Source organism: Pituophis catenifer, unplaced genomic scaffold (genome assembly GCF_029215685.1).
Source record: "Pituophis catenifer annectens isolate HBS135680 unplaced genomic scaffold, rPitCat1.0.hap2 SCAF_3, whole genome shotgun sequence".
In the NCBI taxonomy this organism is placed as follows: domain Eukaryota; kingdom Metazoa; phylum Chordata; class Lepidosauria; order Squamata; family Colubridae; genus Pituophis; species Pituophis catenifer.
This window is the reverse complement of record NW_027256883.1, coordinates 121,992,013-122,013,121: the sequence shown is the minus strand read 5'-3', so window position 1 is coordinate 122,013,121 and position 21,109 is coordinate 121,992,013. Positions and strand designations below refer to the sequence as shown.

At 43.6% G+C, this 21,109-nt stretch overlaps 1 protein-coding gene across 3 annotated transcripts in view; it reads left to right on the top strand.

Moving 5' to 3' along the window:
* Positions 1–21,109, top strand: part of KCNT2 (potassium sodium-activated channel subfamily T member 2) — a 239,178-nt gene that overhangs the window by 178,554 nt on the left and 39,515 nt on the right. For 2 of the 3 annotated variants that reach the window (XM_070939305.1, XM_070939304.1), the window contains 4 exons: positions 196–412; positions 3,606–3,711; positions 5,741–5,913; positions 19,050–19,184. In XM_070939305.1, coding sequence (XP_070795406.1) covers positions 196–412; positions 3,606–3,711; positions 5,741–5,913; positions 19,050–19,184 — 631 coding nt within the window. Of the gene's footprint in view, positions 1–195; positions 413–3,605; positions 3,712–5,740; positions 5,914–9,510; positions 9,583–19,049; positions 19,185–21,109 lie in introns of all 3 variants that reach the window. The other variant, XM_070939303.1, reaches the window with a different exon arrangement.

Here is a 21,109-nt window from a genome sequence, read left to right as displayed (position 1 = left end):
CTTTTGTAGTGTTGGCTATTGCTGTCAGCTTAGTGTCATCTGCAAATTTGATGAGTTTCCTCTTCTATTCCCTCATCTAAGTCATTTATGAAGAGTTTAAAGAGAACAGAAGAGAACAGAATGTTGATATGGCTTTCCCTCCTCCCTTCAAAACCTAAATCATTTTCATTTTTGTCTGCTTCTTTCCACCCCCAGGTACCGTTGCTATAGATTTGCAAGATACAGGCTGTAGATCTCCAAATGCAGCTACATTAACTCTTCCTTCAGAAGCACCTAAAACGGGCAGAAGGCCAAGCATTGCACCTGTTCTGGAGGTTGCAGACACTTCAGCGCTTCAAAGCTGTGATCTCTTAAGTGACCAGTCCGAAGATGAAGCCACACCCTCCGATGAAGAAGTGTTGAATGGTCTGGAGTATGTAAAGTGTGCTTTTAATTGATTATGTTTTTAAACAACAATGCAGAAAAGGGAAATTAGTAGCTTGTTACAGAGTTCATTTGAGACATCTCCAGATAGGTTCTGCCATGGTACCGAGTAATGGTCCCAATCAATTCAAAATTTTGAGACTGTAGCTTTTCGCAAAAATCAATTTTATTGGGTACTTCATATCATTACGTTCATATGTGACTCCAACTCTAAATATTTCCCGCATTTTCAGTATAATAAAAGAAATAGATATCACACCCAGTGTCACTGCTCATGTTGACCAACCAGGTAGATGGCAGGCTACTCAGCTACTCCCTTCGGCTGAGGGAGGGCTCTCATTGAGATGACCTTGATTCCCACCGGCCTTATTGCTGTTATGTCTGGCACCTGCGAGGAAATTATCCCTCACCCCATAGTTCCCCCTACCCCCATATGCATGGCAACTTAGAAATGAAGTAAAAAGAATACGGCTTCTGCTAAAGTCGTTTTGAGAGTTGACAGGTCCACAATATATACAAGTAGTCTCATTTAGCAATCACAATTAGGACCAGCCGTTCAGTTGTTAAATGAAGTGGCCCCTAGTAAAACCGCGACTGTGCTTGTAATCTTAATTCAGTTTTTCCTTGCTTTATACTCCTGCAATGATCACAAATTTACTTTTTCATCATTGCCATAACTCTAAATGGTTGCTAAACAAGGGCTGCTTGTGCTTAGTCTAAAGTAGGCCTATGCAACCCGTAATGGGGAATGGACCACGTTGATGAATTAAAAATGCCCTCACCAGCCACAACCTCACACACAGATCACTAGCAGAGCAGTGACAGCATCAGAGTGGCCACAGTGAATTTATTAATTTAAAAAAACCACTGACAGGCCATATGTTGTGCAGACTTAGTCTGAAGGGTTGGATAGTAACAAGAAAGAAGAAATTAAGAAACAACGAGAAACAGCAGCAAAGCTACATAATACTTTTATAGTTCACAATAAAGTAAAAATAAAGGTTTCCCCTATCTAGTCGTGTCCAGCCCTAAGGGACGGTGCTCGTCTTTGTTTCTTAGCCGAGGGAGCCAGCATTGGATGAAGACCAGGGGTGAAATGTAAAATTTGTTACTACCGGGTCTGTGGGCGTGGCTTTGTGGGGGGGGGGTAATGTGACTGGGTGGGCGTGGCCAACTTTTTTTTTTTTAACTTTTCAAAGCATTTTTTCTACAACCACTTCAGCTGAAGAGGTTGCAAAAAAATGCTTTGAAAAGCCTCTGCTGATCAGGCAACTCAGTGGGATCATCAGAGAGGCTTTTCAAAGCATTTTTTTTACCACCTCTTTGGCCGAAGAGGTTGCAGAAAAAAATGCTTTGAAAAGCCTCTCTGCCGATCAGGCAACACAGCTGGGATCATCAGAGACTTTTCAAAGCATTTTTTTTTACCACCTCTTCGGCCCAAGAGATTGCAGAAAAAAGTGCTTTAAAAAGCCTCTGACGATCCCAGCTGAGCCGCGCGATCATCAGAGACTTTTTAACTTTTAAAAGCATTTTTTCGTTGGAAGAAGTTGTAGAAAAAATGCTTTTAAAAATAAAAAAAAAACAAAAAGCCTCTGATGATCGTACAACTCAGCTGGGCATGGTGGGGGGGGGGGACGCAGGGATTTTTGCTACCGGTTCTCCGAACCACCCGCCGCCATCGCTACCGGATCAGGTGATCCAGTCCGAACCGGGAGCATTTCACCCCTGACAAAGACCCTTTCCATGGTCATGTGGCCAGCATGACTATACGCCGAGGTACACAGAACTCTATTACCTCCCCACCAAAAGTGGTACCGATTTATCTACTCACCTTTGCAGACTTTCAAATTGCTAGGTGGACAGAAGCTGGGGCAAGTAATAGGAGCTCACCCTGTCATGCGGTGCTTGGGTCTCGAACCAGGAGGTCAGTTTTCCATCTGACAAGCTCAGCATGACAAGCAAGCTGAGCCCTTGTGCCCCTTTTACAATACATTCAGTTTACAGTATTAAAAAGTTCAGTTTTTACAATATATAACTGAAATTAAAATATAAAATGAAAAGGCACTCCCAAATCCATTCATTTATATAGTACACCTCATGACAATGACCAAGCACAGGTGCAATTTATTGGAATCAGAGTAACTCTTATGCCGGTGTAAATACTGAAGAAATTGTTTTGGTTTGACAAAGGATTCAGCAAAACATCTCTAGAAATGTCACTGTTGGTGATTGTTCTCCAAGGCTTCCTTTACAGCTTCCCCTGGTGCTTGCAAAAGCAGAAGAGACTTCTGTGCATGTGCTATGTAGAGAAGCTTTTGCAAGTGCTGGGTGAACCTATGAGGTGATGCCACCGAACCTTCATGGAGATAAACTAGGTTGCTTAAACTAGACCCCCACTTGATTTCAACGCTGTGACCTTTGCAACCCAAAGTGTCTCATCAAAGCAAAATGAGGCCACCTTAGGTGTTGTATTATTATCTTTTTCATTTATGTATCAGTTTTTTTTATGGCCACCCCTCTTGATAAAAGTGACATATAATAAAATCAACATTAAATAAGTTAAACCAGGGGTCCTCAGCTCCTGGTCCACGGCATGCCAGCAAATGGGCTGCACAAACAAACAAAGCCCCATCCATGGGATGCAGGCAACATGCAAAACTACACCCCCTCCAGAAAAACCTCCATGGAACTGGTCCCTGGTGCCCAAAAAGTTGGGGGCCACTCAGTTAAACAATAGGCATGGCTAAAAACGAAATAAATAATCCTAGATCACAAGAGCGGCGATATTATCATTAATACAGCCACTTATTTAACTTATATAACTAGCAAGAGAACCAAGTCTCACATTTAAGGATAGTGAGACTGTCTAGGAATACGGCAAAAAGGTACAGTAAATGCTCTAAAAAAGTAACAAGTTTATTACACACAGAGGGAGGAGATAGAGACAAATACACATCATCCATATTTGAGTCAAGGCTGAACATTAGAAAGTTCAAGAAGAGAGAGATTTAACACAGAGAAACAGTGCTGCTTCAGAGTTATAGGGTTTAGTGTTGAGTATCTCTCAATGTCTGCTTAAAAAAGAGAAGTCATTGTACATCTGTGGCAAAAGAAACACAATGAACGGGTGTGCATATGCTGTTAAATGCAAAAAAATGAGACCAGATTCTTCTTTGTTCTAGGTATTTAAAAGGCTATCCCCCTTATTCACCTTACATAGGAAGTTCACCTACTTTCTGCCATTTGCTCCATGAAAAAGTGCCATTTTGCTGCCTGAGATTAGACAAGGTATGTAGATATAATACTGCTGTGCATATATTTGTTTTAAGAGGAAAAGCACTTAAGCCACGTTTTTGAATGCACAGTTAATACTGAGTCCCTACAGGTTGTGGTTTTATTCTCCATTCTATTTGATAAATCAACTATAAGACTCTAAAAACACTGCGGTTTTGACCATATTAAATTGAAGCGGATAATCTGCCCACATTCTAAAGTATTATTTCATTTCAAAACTTGGGCTGGGTTCAAGTTTCAGTGACTGCTGTGAGTAATAGAATTGAAACATAACATACTCAAATTCTAGCTTTATTCTGTTTGTTTAAGATTTTGTATGCTTATATATAGCTAAGCACAGCCTAATTTTATTTCAGCATGAGGCAATGCATGTTGAGAAAGGAAAAGATTTTCTTGTCCATGGTGAGAAAATGCTTCTCTTGTTTGGTACAGGTAGTTCTAGGCTTACAACCATTCAGTCTACGAATTTTCAAAGTTACAACAATGCTGAAAAAAAAATGGACTTATGGCTGTTAAAATGTCCATATAACATTGTATCGTGATCAACTTGACAGCCCACCCACACTTAAAACTGCAGGGCACTTCAACTCTCCCCTATCTCCCCCCACACCTATGTCCTTTCAGCCATCCTGAACTGTGGCAATCCTTGGGGCCACCCTTTCACTTCCTAGGCCTCTATTTTAGTCCTAATGCTACTGCTGCCACTGCCAAATGCCTCCTCAAGCTTCATACTGTGGCCAGCCACCACATTGAAAACCCTTGTTGTCCCCATCCTGTACTTCATAGAACCTGCCTCGTCCATCTTCTTCCTGTTGCTGAGGAGGAAGTTCCTGGTCTGACCCTATGTATGGAAGGCTACTGAGCCTTCCAGTGGCAGCTCTGGCTTTCTGTAGCCCCAGAGCTGGGGCATACCAAGAAGCCTCTGAGTCGCAGTCTATCCTTGCACTCGTGCCACACTAAACCCACCAACCAGGGGTGGGTTCTACTTACCTTTACTAAGCTGAGTAAGCGGGGACGCGTGCTCTTCTGTGCATGCACAGATGCGTTTTGATGACGTCGTGGTCGGTGGGTGGGGCCTCCCACCAGTTTTACTACCAGTTTTACAGAACCGGTGCGAACTGGGGGCAACCCACCACTGCCCCCAGCAGATGTGCAGCCTGTGTTGCGCCTCCCAGGGACTCTGCCACCCCATTATGGCAGCCCTGCACTTCTTACCTGTTACTTCCTTCTCTTCTTTCTTAAGGACCTACACATCTGTAATTATGACAATAATTAGGATTTCTGGGTTTGTCATCACCCAGCAACGTGGTCATCTGAAATCATGATTTAGACTGCATCGCTTAACAACAGAAATTCCAGTCCCAGTTTTGGTTGTAAATCAAGGATTACCTGCATGCCAGATTATATAACCTTCCTATACATTTCCAATCCCACCATGCAAATATAAAACCAAATCTTCCATGTTTTTCAGGGGAGGTTGATTATAATGAAACTTTTGCCAATCTAGCCAAGAATTAGTGTCAATAAATGTGTTATATATACACAAATATCTTCAGTGACAGTAAATATCTTCCATTCAAAAATCAAGTCAAATATACAGCACACATCAGTGTTTATAATTTGAGGCTTTCCTTAAAAATGGAGCTAGTGAAAATTTAAATATATCTTCAATGATTAAAAGCTGAACATAAAATGCTACAAATACTTTCAATCTAACTGTGGATATACTTTGAGGTATACTTTCGTACTTTAAAAACATTTTCTGAGAAGCTAGAAAATTTTACAACAAACAGATGATAGATATTGTATTGTTATTTTTTTTATTTTTTTTGGGGGGGTCTGTTTTAATTAATTGGTGACTCAGTGGCTAAGACACTGAGCTTTTTGATCAGAAAGGTCGGCAGTTCGGTGGTTCAAATCCCTAGTATAGGTCTGCGGGTTGAACAGGGGGGTTGAACTGGATGACCTCCAAGATCCCTTCCAACTCTGTTACTGTTGTCCAATCTGTTGCTGTTGGTTCTAGGGATGCCAGCATAATTACTATGAAGATGCCAAAGCTTATGGATTCAAAAACAGAATCATTATAGTCGCTGCAGAGACTGCAGGAAACGGACTCTACAACTTTATTGTACCTCTCAGGGCTTATTACAGACCAAAGAAAGAACTCAATCCAATTGTGTTGCTGCTGGATAATCCGTAAGTAGAATGTTCGTTCTTTTATCTCAGAGCTACAGAGTCAGATTTGGAACTTTGCATGTATTACGTATTGTTGATACCTAATTTAATAAATGTGTTTTAATTCAGAAGGATTGTATCACTGGTACTTTGAGACAGTCATTTATAGGAGAACTTTATTTTATGCATCAAAGATAGAGATTGAAATACCAAGATATAATTTTGCTACAGACAAATGACTTTGGATGCCATAGTATCAGGCACAAAGAATCAGGACCATTCGTGTAGGTTGCAATATAAACAGTTTATTGAAGGCTATACACAAGAATCTGGTCAGCTAATGGTCAGTACTAAATTAGTGCTACATAAAAGTCAATGGAATTCAAGGGTGGGGATGAGACTTAAGAGTCTGAGAGGCTAAATTGATGACACGTTTTGCCCTGCCCTCCAGTTCCACCTCCTTTTCTCCTACACATAGTAAGGATAAACAAATTTTTCATGATTATTATATCAGAACTATCCTCCTCGTACCACTACTGCTGTTTTACTTGGAATTGGAGAGGTTTTGCCTCAACTATTTAAGTAACTTTCCAGGCTGTGGGCTTTATGTACTTGCCTACTGCCATTGAAAATAAGTTGTATTAGGGATAATTTTCCATTGTAAAAAGCAAAAGATCTTGATGCCATTTTCTTGAAAAAGAAATCTAATTTTGACATCACTGTTGGAATGAAATCATAAAGAAAATCTGTAAAACTTGAATTGCTGAATCTTTAAAACATTCCAATTGGGATCCAGGCTTGGCAGACCGTCATGTCAGAATTTTAATTTGCTTTTTTATTTTGGTCCAATAAAATATATTAACAATATGTCTCTAGTGAAAGTTATATCTGAACACTTTAAATGTGCCCAGTTGCTTCACATTTATTTTTGCATAGATTGTTATTCTTTCTTTAGCAAAAACTTCTGGCTAATTTAAGCACTCAGAGTACAGCAAAGGATTAGGTTTTTATTTCTTATTCCAGAGGTGCAAAAAATACAGCCTATCACCATCTCTTTTGAAGTTCTTAGAGTTCTAGGAACTTTCTCGTGATATACTTACTGCAGCCTTTAAAATCCATGAAATGTCAAATAATGGATCAGTATTTTTGAAATGTAGCCCTTGACAGGTACAAAACCTGATATGAACCTGACTGTTGCTCATTCCTACTTTATGTCATATAATGCTGAAAAATTCAACTACAAATAGTTCTTGACTTCTGACCAAAATTGGGAATGGAATTTCCATCATAAGTTATCACTGTAAATTATAAATTGAGTCATCAATTATTTTACAATAATTTGTATCATGGTTGTAAATCAAGTCATGCAGTTGTAAGTGCGAATCCAGCTTTACCAATGGCAAGTTTTGCCGGAAACCAACAAAAATCATAATAAATTGTGATCATGTGACCACTGAATGCCACAACCAGTCCTAAATGGGGAGCCAAAGTCAAGCACACGAATTGCAAACACATGATCATAAATTCAAATATAAAGTTATAAATTATAAATTTATAAATATAAATTCTAACTGACTTTCAGAGGTATCAGTTCAAACTGTTGTTTAAGCAAACTGTCATAAGTCAAGGACTACCCGTATACAGCCATTGGTATCTTGAATCTGTCAACTCTTATAGATGTTTCGGATCTCTCTTGCATAGGATATGTCATTCTCTCTCATTCTCCCTCTCCCTCTCCCTCTCCCTCTCCCTCTCCCTCTTTCTCTGTCTCTCCCTCCCTCCCTCCCTCCCTCCCCCCCTCTCTCTCTTACACACACACACACACACACACACACACACACACACACACACATCCATATATATACATATATATGTTTGTGTGTGTGTTGGTGTCTTTAATATTACATCCAACTTTAATTGCAAATCTCATTGTGGACTAATATTTTTAGTGTAGAAGTATAGAGCCCTCTAGTGTTTAACTGAATTTTTTAAGGTTCATATTTTAAATGCTTTACATGATTTTTGATATATAATTTCTTTATTATAGTTTTAATTGCATTTCCTTATGGCTTTTAGCTGTGTTTTCTTTTTTCTTTTTTTGGAGGGAATTTTTCAGCGTTTCCAGCACTAGTTATTATGAGATCCAGCATCAAGCATAACAAATATGTTAGGGATCATTTTTATGTTTGTAATAAATATGGTTTACATGTAAGTTCCTTAGTCATCCCCAGAAGCGTAAGAAATATCTATTTGTGGTCTTCACTATTGCTTAAATTCCATTGAATTGATACCATTGCATTCAGCTCTTTTTGCACTCACCATATTACTGTAAATACTTGTAAACTGTTGTGTAAACTCTAAAATAAACTTAACACAATTTTTTAAAGATAAAAACATCCCCAATAACTTCCCATACAAAATTGGGAGATAATGAGAAATCCAGTCCAGACAACATGCATAATAGCTATTAAGCACAATAGACCGTGCCTTCTTTGCCCTAAGCAAATTTATAATTTTCAAACAGCTTTGCAAGCCCAAATGTAGCTTTTATTTGTATGTGTACATTGTTTCAAATTGATAACCAACTCCCAACGACTCTGCGCATCTCACAACCATCAAACAAAATTATTCCAGGTGGTCCTTCACTGATGACCACAATCAAGGCCAACATTTCTGTTGCTAAGCAAGACAGTCATTAAGTGAATGTTGCCCCATTTTATGACCTTTCTTGCCAACGTTGTTAAGTGAATCACTGCAGTTGTTAAGTTAGTAACATGGTTGTTGAATAAATCTGACTTCCCCATTGACTCTGCTTATAAGAAGGCAGCAAAAAGTTGATCACATGACCCCAGGACACTGCAACCATCATGAATATGAGTCAGTTACCAAGCAACCGAATTTTAATCACATGACCCAGGGGATGCTGCAACGGTCGTAAATGTGAAAAACGGTCATGAGTCACTAAATGAACTGTTATACTCAGGGACTTCCTGTACATCAATATCAATAAAAGATGGCAAGTGTGACAGACCAGATGAAATGAAAGATGGGGCTACGCCCTCCCTCTCCAAAGGCAACAGCCAAGTGGGTGGGGTGGCATCTGGGTCTCAGGGAGCACCTCATTCCAGAGCGCAGGCACAGGTACAAGGAAGGCAGGCTTGAACAGTCCCGATAGATGACACTGTTTAATAGAGGGAACCCAGAGGGTGCCAATCCTGCAAGACCAAAGTGGTCTTTCTGCTTACTTGAGGCAGAAATGTGTACATAACTGCATTAGAGAAATTATTAAAATAATCGCCAAATATATGAAGGAATTTTTCACACACACCAAAAAAAAAAAAAAAAAAAGATTCTCAATAGGTAAGAATGTCTCTAAAAATGTATCTATCAGAAGAAATGTGTATGAAAAACCAAGCAGAATTTTACATACTGTAAGATTTTTCAAACTAACGAAAAAGCAGAAAAGAAACAAACGTGGTTATTAGAATGAAACATTAGCAATGTTAGAGATTTTTCCACTTTCCAATTGTATTTAACATAATTACTACTAAATAATTTCCAGTACCCACACAATTTTTGTGATACTATCTTTCACTTTGTGACCCATGTGCTATTTAGGCCAGATATGCATTTTCTGGATGCAATCTGTTGGTTTCCAATGGTTTACTACATGGTGGGCTCTATTGACAAGTAGGTAAAATGATTCTTGGTACACTAAATATTGTAGTGTATTGTAGTGTGCAGTACCATGTAGTTGCATGCTTTTATGTAGTGCTAGTGTTTTGAAGTTGTATCGTTGCATGCTTACTTGTTCTTCAACATACTGAACCTTTTACATTGCTTATCAAGTTTTCCTTTTTAAAAAGAGACTTCTAGTTTTATACATGGTCATCTACAGTTGAATTGATATGCAATTCAGTCTTCATTCATTTATTCATTACATTTATATATAGTAACTCTATATTTGACAGTATATGTACACAGTACACACAGTAGATCTGCTGAGATTACATCAGCTCTCCATAACTGATTGAGTTAAGTAAACACTGGAGACCTATGTCTATGGAGATTCTCAATCATTCAAGTCATGGTTGTCCCAAAGATGCTCTTCTAAAAAGCAGCTGGACTTTTCTTTGTTGTTGTTTTTTCCTTCAAGGAAAAAAAAACAACAAAGTCAAGTTGTCTTTTGGAAAAGCACCTTTGGGACTGGAAAACCATCTTTCTAAAAAGCTTCAATTTGCACAAGAATTGAGCTGGGCTAATTGACCAATTTTCCACTTTCATCCACTTCTGAATTATTTCTAGAACCTGGTGAACTGTTGTTTGGATGTATAGTAAGGAATTCTCATCTCTAAGTCCTTATGCAAACTTATTAATTAATTGATTAAACCCTATATGCAAAATACTCAGATAGAATGCATATTGGGTGTTCTCCAAAGGCTGCCTTGTGCATTAGGACAGTGGTCCCCAAATGTTTGGGCACAAGGGACCAGTTCCATGTAGAGAGATTTTTCTATGGACCGAAGAGGGTATGGTTTTGCATGCTGCCTGCATCCTGCAGATGGGGCTTTGCTTGTTTGCACGGACTGGTTGTTGGCATGCCACAGACCGGTGCCAGTCCGTGGACCGGGGTTTGGGGACCCCTGCATTAGGATATCGCCACCTCCACACTGGATTATCCAAACTGGAATTGCAGTTGTTACAAACAGTTAGAGCTCCCAATCCTACCTTTAAAAACTCTTTTAAAACAAAACTTTAAATTTTAGCTGAACCAGCAGCTGCTATTTTAAGATAATGTAGAATTTATCATTAAGCAAACAGGATGCTTCACTTTGAGATACTCATTTCGTTTTTATGGTCCCAAAGAAGAAAAATCCTTCAAGATACTGCCACTTGACTGCTGTTTATCCTGTTTTGCTCAGATTTAACTTAGCATACCTCAAACTTAAAGTATCTTGTTTTTGTTTATAATAGCCTGTAATAAAATGTTTTTTTAAAAAAAATATTTGTATCTTTCCGATTTTTCTCAAAGATGGGAAAGATACTATATAAGGATGTTCTAATACTTTTTATTAGAGAATATATTTGTACCCAAAGGCTGTTTCATATATTACATGGCAACAACGCACAGTTTTAATTGGTTCATTTTACACTCAGCAGAGAATTCACTTTACTTTAGTACCTCCTCAAAGAACATTAGTATAAGAAAAATGCCTCTTAACATATTTGGTGCAACTCATACTTTATTTCATACATTTTAGATAAAACTGAGCACTCAGATTAAAGGATGTAATACACGGAACAATTATGTTGATAATGAACAAAGCAAGAGAAGCAATGGGAGATATAGTTCAAAATACATTGTCACTTAAAAGAAATGCTTATCCAATCCTTCACCTTCATTATGCTACTTGTCTTGCTACCATGGCACTTTTAACAAAAAGTCAGTGTTCCATATTATTCTTTTCTTTACCATACAGTCCCCAACCTTTTTTGGGACCAGGGACCAGTTTCATGGAAAACAATTTTTCAACAGACTGAGGGTGTGGGGTGGGGGGAGCATGCAACCTAGATCCCTCATATGCTCAGTTTACAGTAAGGTGTCTGTGGAGATTTTCAGTCATCCAGATCATGGTTGTCCCAAAGGTGTTTTTTCAAGAGGCAACTGGACTTTCTGTTTTTTCTTTGAAGATGTTTTGTTTCTCATTCAAGAAGCTTCTTCAGTTCTGATGAGAAGCAAAATAGCCACCACAGGTGCCCCCCCCGACACGAGTCCCATGTCACACCCACCATGGCCACACACCCCTGGCCCTGTCTACCATGACTATCCCCACCCTGGCCACACTCCATGCCCCCCCGGCCCTCTGATGTCAAACAACCCTGATGCAGCCCCCAATGAAATTGAGTTTGACACCCCTGCTATATAGTGTTAACTCCTCCCTCAGATTGAAAAATAGGTGAGTTAATCCTAGAGAGAATGTGTATATAAATAATGGGTAGTCCTCAACTCATGCCCACAATTGGGACTGGAACATCCATCACTAAGCAGTGCAGTTATTAAATGAGTTGTACCTGATTTTACAACCTTTTTTGCTGTAACTGTTAAGTGAATCCAGCTTTCCCATTGACTTTGCTTGCCTGAAGCCCACTAGGAACATCATAAACAGTGATCATATAGCCCTGGGACGCTTCAACTGTCATAAACACATGCTGATTACTGACTGCCTAAAATTTGATCATGTGACCATAAGTGTTAGATCAGGCGCAGGAACAGAAGACGTGACCAGCTCGATACATGTAACAACTTTATTTACAATGTAACAAGTAAAAGAAGACTGCTGGCGCGCTGCCGGAGCTCTCCTTATATTCGCTCCCGGCAGACGCACCGCCCCTAGACAGGGATTCAAATCTCCCGCCCGATGGCTGGCAGCCAATCAGGGCGGATGTCCTTATAAGGACATAACACTCCTCCCCCCTTAGTCTGAACTGTCAATCTCGTTCACAAAAGTCACGTAGTCCCGCAGGTACGTAGGACGCCTCGGCACCCTAGCTGACCTGCGCAGTCTCACTTGTTCTCCGTCTCCGACCTGGATGGACGGGGCTCTGTCATCTCCCGGCTCCCTCTCCGGAACCGGGCTTGGTTCGGCTGTCGAGTGAGCGGGGTCACCCCCAGCGCCTCCGGCCGGACCGCAGACCTTGGATGGCTGGTTCTGGTGGTCTTCTTCCTGGCCTGTGGATCTGTCGCCTCGCCTCGGTGGCTCGGTTCCGACCCGGGAAGAGCGTCTGAGTCTCGGTAAGTCCATCGGTTGCTCCTCCCTGGTCTCCCGGGCGCTGTGGTTCGGTTGCGGTTCGGCCTGGTGCTGGGTGGGTGGTGGTTCTGTTTGGTGCCCTCTGGACCGGCCCGCCGGCTGCGGGTGGTGCTGGCCTGTGTTGCGTTGTCCGACCTCGCAGGGGTGGCGTTGGTCGGCTAGGTCGGGCTGGCGTTGGTCTACCCCGTCTGGTCGGTGGTGGTCGACCTGGTCGGGCTGTTGTTGCGGCACTACCTCTGCGGGGCGGCAGAGGTCTCCCCTGCCGGGGTGGTGCAGGTCTACCTGGCCGGGTTGTTGTCGGCTTTCCCTTCCCCCTAGTCCCTGGTCTACCGTCGGGTGGTGCCTGGGGTCATCCGGGTCAGGGTGTCGTTTGTTGGCTGTCTTCCGTGATGGGCGGGGGTCCCCCACGTCGGTGAGCCGTGTGCCACCCTCGCCCGTGGGTCGTGGGGTGCCCATCTTGGCTGGGTCCCGGTCTACTCGCCTGGAACTGCAGTCTCCCGGGCTGGGCTGGCATAGGCTGCTGTAACTGGTGGGGTGCGCTGCTCCTCCTCTGGGCAGGTCCCGGTCTACCTGCGGGCTGGGTTGGTGGTCCCTGGCCTTGCCGTGCCCGGTGCCCACCTGGCTGGGTTGGTGTTGCCATCCCCCGTGGGGCTGGCCCCGGTCTACCTCGCTGGGCTGCCGATGTGACAGCATCTGGTAGTGGGCTGGGCCAACCTTGTCGGGGTGGTGCTGCTCTGCCTCGCAGGGGTGTGGTAGGCCTACCTCGTCAGGGTGTTGTAGGCCTACCTCGTCGGGGTGTTGTAGGCCTACCTGGTCTGGGTGTGGCAGGCCTACCTCGCCGGGGTGTTGGAGGCCTACCTCGTCGGGGTGTTGTAGGCCTCCCTCGTCAGGCTGGTTTTCATGTGCCCCCCCCCACCTTTTTCGGAGTTGGTCGATGTGGCGTCTCGTGAACTGTCCATCTTCCAACTCGACGATGTAGGATTTGGGGCCGGTTGTGCTGGCAATTTTCCCTTTCAGCCATTTAGGAGAGCCGCTAAAGTTTAGCGCGAAGATTGAATCTCCGTTGCTGAAGGCGCGAAGCGGGCGGCTGGCGGTTGCGGTCACTTCCGGGCTGTATTGGGGGTGCAGCCGGTCCAAGGGTGACCTCAATCTTCTGCCCATCAACAGTTCGGCCAGGCTCTTGTGGGTGGTGGCGTGTGGCGTGATGTGCTGTGTGAGGAGGAAATTGTCTATGCGCTCTTGCCAGTCCCCCGGGCCCATCTTGGTGAGGGCCTCTTTGGTCAGTCGGACCATGCGTTCGGCTTGTCCGTTTCCGGCCGGCCTGTAAGGGGCGGACAGGGCGTGGCGGATGCCCAGTCCTGCCAGGAAGGACTCCATGGCCAGGGATGTGAGCTGGGGGCCGTTGTCTGAGACCAGCACATCCGGTAGACCATGTGTGGCAAACAGGCGGCGCAGGGCTCGGATCGTAGCGTCTGTTGTGGTAGATGCCATGGGCACCACCTCGAGCCATTTGGAGAAGGCATCTACCACGATGAGGAGGTGTCGCCCTTGCATCGGACCCGCGAAGTCAATGTGTATCCTCGACCAGGGGTTGCTGGGGGTCTCCCACTTCGCGACTTCGGATTGCGGTGGCGCTGGGCGGACTTCTTGGCACGGGTCACATCTGGAGACCCATTGTTCAATGTCTCTGTCCATGGAGGGCCACCAGACATAACTCCGTGCCAGGGCCTTCATGCGGACGATGCCCGGATGCCCCTTGTGTAAGGTTTCTAGCGTCCGCCGTTGCAGAGTGCTTGGAATCAGCACCCTGTCTCCCCATAGCAGACAGCCTTTGATGGTGGACAGCTCCTCCTGTTTCCTGGCGAACGGGCTGAACCTTTCCTCTGGCTTTTCCGCTGGCCACCCTCTGAGGATCCATGACTTCACTTGGCGGAGTGTGGGGTCCTTTTGGGTGTGGACGGCCACATCTGCGGATGACACCGGGCAGCTGGCGTCGTCATCAATGTGAAGTAGGTGGAGCGTGGGGGCTGGGTCCTCGACCGGCTTTTTCGACGGGCATCTGCTGAGGGCGTCAGCGTTCCCTATGGCTGTGCCTGGCTGGTGCACGAGCCTATAGGAGTAGCCAGCTAGGAAGATGGCCCATCTCGTCATTCTTGGGGACATGAAGGTCGGGGTTGGTTGGTCGCCTGCGAGGAGTCCCAGGAGAGGCTTGTGGTCTGTGACTATGGTGAAGCGTCTTCCGTAGAGGTATTCGTGGAAGCGCTTCACTCCGGCCACGATGGCCAGGGCTTCTTTGTCCAGCTGGCTATAGTTCCGTTCTGCGCCGGACATAGTCTTTGAGAAGTACGCGATTGGGGCTTCCGAGCCATTGGGCAGTTCGTGGCTGAGGACTGCCCCCACCCCGTAGGGCGACGCGTCGCAGGTCAGTCTGATGGGGAGCGTCTCGCTGTATTGGATGAGGACGCTTTTGGACGTCAATAGTCCCTTGATGGCCCGGAATGCTGCTTCCTCTTCCTGGCCCCACTTCCAGGAAGCCGATTTCCCCAGCAGGCGGTGGAGTGGCTCAGCAACTGTGGCTTTCTGTTTTAAGAAAATGGCGTAGAAGTTGAGCAACCCAAGGAAAGCCTGAAGCTCCGTTTTGTTTTTTGGGCTTGGAGCTTCATGGATTGCTTCCACTTTTGATTTGGTGGGGTGTATGCCTGTGCTATCAATGAGGAAGCCCAGGAACTCGACTTCCTGTACTCCTATGATGCACTTGTCCCGCCTGACCCTCAAACCCTTGGCCTTGAACCGCTGCAGGACAAGCCTGAGCCTTTCAAGGAGTTGGGGTCTCGAGTCACCGGAGATGAGTACATCATCGAAGTAAGGCACCACCCCTGGAACGCCTTGGAGAAGGCGTTCCATCATGGATTGGAAGATGCCAGGGGCAGCGCTGACTCCAAATTGGAGGCGGTTACATTTAAATGCCCCTCTGTGCGTGACAATCGTTTGGGCCTCCGCCGTTTTGTCATCCACTGGCAGTTGCTGGTAAGCCTGGGCCAGGTCCAGTTTCGCGAAAATTGATCCAGATCCCAGGGAATGCAGCAGATGTTGCACCACTGGGACTGGGTATGCGCTCTGTGCCAACGCCTTGTTGATGGTGCAACGGTAGTCAGCACAGATGCGCACAGACCCATCATGCTTCAGTGGGGTCACAATGGGGGTCTCCCATGAGGCATGATCGATCGGTTCCAGTACGCCCTGGGCGATCAGCTTATCCAGCTGTTCATCTACTTTAGGCCGCAGGGCAAATGGAACTCGGCGGGGCTTGAGCCTGATTGGGGTGATTCCCTTGTCCAGATTAAAAGAGATTGGCCTCCCCACAAATTTCCCCAGCTTACCATCGAAGACTTCTTTGAACTCTTCGATGATGGAGTCGAGTTCGTCCCTGCGGATCTCGTGGATGCCCTGGAGTGAAAGTCCTAGAGGCTTGAACCACTCCACGCCCAACAGGTTCGGTCGGCTGTGCTGCACAATGGTGATGGGTAGCTTTCCATCGAAGTCGTTGTACTTCACATGGATGGTTGCTCTGCCTAGGATTTCAATGGGGTTTCCGTTAAAGTCCACAAGTTTGTCTTTCGGGGCTTTCAGCTGGGTCCTTTTGTATGCCGGTTTCAGCTGTTGTAGGTGCTGCCAGTCCATGATGGAGAAGGCGGATCCGGAGTCTACCTCCATCTTGCACGGAGACCCCTCTGCTAGCAGCGTCACGTGGAACTTGGTGGTCCCCTCGTCGCTTGTGTGAGCAATGGTGGTGGTCTGGTGCACCGTTCTGTTTCGGGGATATTCCTCCTCCCCGCGCCGGGACTGGTTTGAGGACCGTTTGGATGTCCTCTGATTATCTTTGCGATTTTCCCGGAATCGCGGTCTGGGCGGCTCCGGGGCTGGGTCTGTGGCTCTGCAGGCCTCGGCGATGTGGCCCCTCTTCAGGCATCGGCGGCAGGTCGCGTCCCTCCATCTGCAGGTTGCTCTGGGGTGGTCGCCTCTGCAGCTGCCGCATCGCTCTCCACGGTCGCCATGCTGTGGTGTTTCCCGCCTGGGAGGGCGGGACACCTTGTGGACGGCCATTTCCTCATCAGACTCGGATTGAGTGGTTGCCTCGTCTGATGAGGTTGGGCCCGACTTGTGGATCTTATGGATCCCTCTTGCTTTTACCATTGCGGCGGCTGCTTGTTCGGACGTCTCCGCCGCTGTTGCCTCGTCGAGGACGTCTTTAAGCGGAATCCTCTTCCTGCTGAGGAATTTCTTTTGCAGCCCCACATCTCGCATTCCAAAAACAATGCGGTCCCGGATGGCGTTGTCCACATTATCGAACTCACAGTTGGCAGCGAGTTGGCGAAGCGCTGCCACGAATTCTTTGATGGATTCACCTTCCCGCTGGTTTCTTTGCTGGAAGGTGAACCTGTTTGCGATGGGGGTGCCTGTAGGTGCATAGTGCTCCTGTAAGACGTCCTGCAGGTCGTTCCAGGACATCTCCTCGATGTCCCTAGGTGCCACGAGGTCCATCGCCATCTCTAGGACGTCCGATCCGCAATGAGCCAGGAAGAGGGCTCTTTTCCTCTCATCATCGAGGTTCTGGTATCCATTGCCTCGCAGGAACTGCCGGAATCGGACCATGTATGACCTCCACTTCTCCCGGGATGGGTCGAACGGGTTCAGCGCGGTCATCGGGGCTTGCGATGTAGCCATTCTGGAAGTCGCTGTGGTGAAGTGACTTCAGCTCTTGGGCGATCGTGCCGTGAGTCTTTCTCAGGTTCTCTTCTCTAGTCCTTCGTCGCCAGTGTTAGATCAGGCGCAGGAACAGAAGACGTGACCAGCTCGATACATGTAACAACTTTATTTACAATGTAACAAGTAAAAGAAGACTGCTGGCGCGCTGCCGGAGCTCTCCTTATATTCGCTCCCGGCAGACGCACCGCCCCTAGACAGGGATTCAAATCTCCCGCCCGATGGCTGGCAGCCAATCAGGGCGGATGTCCTTATAAGGACATAACAATAAGGACACTGCAAAAGTTGTAAGTGCGAGAACTGGTTGTCACTTTTTCCAGTAGCATCATAACTTTGAACAGTATTTAAATGAATGGTCCTTAGTCTAGGATTCCCTGTAATAGATACATATAATTTCATCTAAGTAAGAAATATGTGGAGAATGAAATAATAAAAGATATCAACTGGCTGTAGTGAGCGAGAATAGATGGCCTATGATGGTAGGAATGTGCTTTCTCTACCAAAAATGTCACCGGAGTCAAGAAGCTTTAATTATACCATGCCTTGTCTGGATTATGTTATGTGAACTATTTCTACATTTTGTCTCCCTCCTTTGATGCAGATTAATACTGCATAGAAAAATCATTTCATCATAATGATTTAGAATGGAATTTAATTAAGCTCTTAGGAAATACGATTCTTTGACTTAAAATAGAATTTTAATATAAATGCTCAAGCCTGTAAATGTTACATCTTTCATTGTTTCTAGCAGGTTTAGTCACTTCTGTTTATTGATAATATTATTATCCAGAAGGTAGTTCGGCTATCAGTAGAATTACTGGGCAATTAAATCCACAACAAATTATAACATTCCTTTGCACAATTTCTCCCTCCTGCTTTAAGTAATTCTCTTTTCTTCCTCACTTACCTATGGTTATATAGTTTATGACACTCTCTATCATTAACTAATGTTCATATTTAATAAAAACTTGTAAATAATAATAGTAAATTTCAGAGCTTCATTTAAAGGGAACTTAAGGCTGTACTTATCTGGTACTAAATTACATTAACAGTTTACTTTCCATTAGCAATGTACAAAACCTAACTTTTAACTATAAACAAACTGTTGCAGATAAAATTAATCACAGTTACTAACTGAATTTTTTTTGAGAGGAGAAGAACAAACATGCATTCTCAAACTGTTCCTGCTTTGTTTGTTATAAATAAAATGGAACCAGATTTAGATATCTGCTCGCCTTTTCACACTACATCATTTGAGGAACAAATTAAGCATTTTGAAAACATGGCATGAATTTGTCCATTTGTCTCATTCATTCCTACAAATTATAAAAAATATCCTCTCTCTATATAAAAAAATAAGGCTATGACATTCCAAGAGGTAATATGGGATGAATCCTATCAACTGTAAAATACTGTAGGGAAGATAAAATCTATCCAAGCAGCTACTAAGAACAACGTTATGATTACAATTTAGTCACAATTACTTTATTTTATAAAACACTAAGCATTTGTCAAAATATATGGCTAACTTGTTATGACCAATATTTATTTGACTTCATGTAACTTTTTGTCCTGTTGCAAAAGTCTAGATGATTTGCTAAAATGTGGTGTGACATTTGCTGCCAATATGGTTGTGGTGGACAAGGAAAGCACTATGAGTGCTGAAGAAGAATACATGGCAGATGCTAAGACAATTGTAAATGTACAAACTCTCTTTAGGTAAGTGGCTGCACAATTAGTTACTTCCCTTGTTTCTATTGAAATGCACTGTTCTATTTACATTCCATAAAAATGTATAATTTTAATAATATAAATAGACTTGATCATATCACATTTATTAGTGACATTAGTGATTAATCTGTCCATAAAATATTTCACTTGATCTAATATTATATAGAAAAAATAAGCAATAAAACAAATCAATTTCTTCCCAAGATTACACCACGAGTCCTAGTGTATTAAGTTAAACCTGGTTTAGGAAGCAACAATAGTTTCCATTGGGTATCAAATGTTATGAGTGAAATCATCTGTTCAAATTTTTTATTTTATTTTACAATATATCCATATCAATGCATGAACAGAGTGGCATCTGGGTATCATACATTTTAGTACAAATAAAAATAGTGCTATTAATCATATTTGTTACATTCCTCAAGCTTATGTAGTTCTAGTATTAATACACATACACGTATTTGTATTAAATTGTAGACTTTCATTATTTAACTTTTCAATGTTTCAATACATTACGCCAATATCAATCACAATATTGTTTAAACATATATAATAATACCATTATTCAATTTCTAATTTTCCTTTTTATTATTACTTTTGTCTTATTGTATAAAAATACTAATATTCCCCCTCTCTCTTATTTCTATACCTATTCTAACTTTTAATCATACCATAATTATATTTAAGAACAAATCCTTTCTATCCTTCATCTCTTGCCCACTTTAAAGCTTTATTTTTTTGCTTTTTAACTTGCCTCGCATATTCCTCTCTTGGATCTTTATCCTTTCTGCATCTACGTCCTGACTATTCATTTCAAACATTTCTCCCATCTCTGCCCTTTTCCATTGTCTAGCTTCCAAAATATCTACCCACGCCCCTGTCTTCCTTTCAAAAATGTCTTCCTGCATCTCCGGTTCCCTTTTTAAATGTCTTAAAATGTTTTTCCCTTGGTTTATTTCATCAGTCATTGTTGTTTTTGTTATTGCGTCCTTTTTGTCATCTTGTTTTGTTTGCTGGTTCTGTTTTTTCATCTGCTCTTTCAGTTGACTCCTCCTTTTCCTGGGTGTCTTGATCACTCATTGTCCTTTGTATAATATTTCCCAGCTTTTCATTCATGCCATATATTAAGTTCTTAATCTCCTTGTGATTTCCTATCAGAATGTCCTTGATGTTTTGAAACATCGATGCCATTTTTTCCCAAATTCCACTCATTTCGTCCTGATGTAACATCTTGTCTCAAGTCCCGCTCTTGTCCAGTAATCCAAAAACCATATATTCAAGCTAAAGTCACTCCCCCCAAAACATTCAATGCATCAAAAACCTCCTTAAATCCTTTTTATGCGTTCAATCTTGTTTCATAGCATTCAGGAGTCTCTTGTTCTGTCCCTGTCTCACACACGCACACAGACAGACAGCCAGGGGTAAAATAAAACTGGCAGACAACAAATTCTTTCGATAAGAGGATTGGCAGCAACCCAGTAGCTGCTTGCCAAGAACTTTACTCATAAAGGGAGGGGTTGTTCCTCCGGCAGATAAAACCAAACAAGATACACACTGTTAAAAATTGTCAAGTTCAGTCCGTATTAAATCCAAGGCAGATAACATTGTTTCCAAAGATACAATGTGACTCGCTAGTAGTTTAGTTTTGTCCGTCACAGGGTCTGAATGGCCACATCACCCCCTTTTATCCCCTGTGGGGTGTGGTCCAGTGACTCAGCTTAATCTCTGGCATGCCTCCTTTTCTGCTGCGTGCGCTTGTCTCTCCAACGCTGGTGTGGATCCAGCCAAGACTTATCTCCGTCACTGGCCGACTGTGAAGAGATACCTGGCTCCTGGCCAATCTCTTCTCCTTCGGGAGACACCTGAGGCATTGCCAGAGAGGAGGGTCCTGGAGGGGGAGACCTGGCCAACTC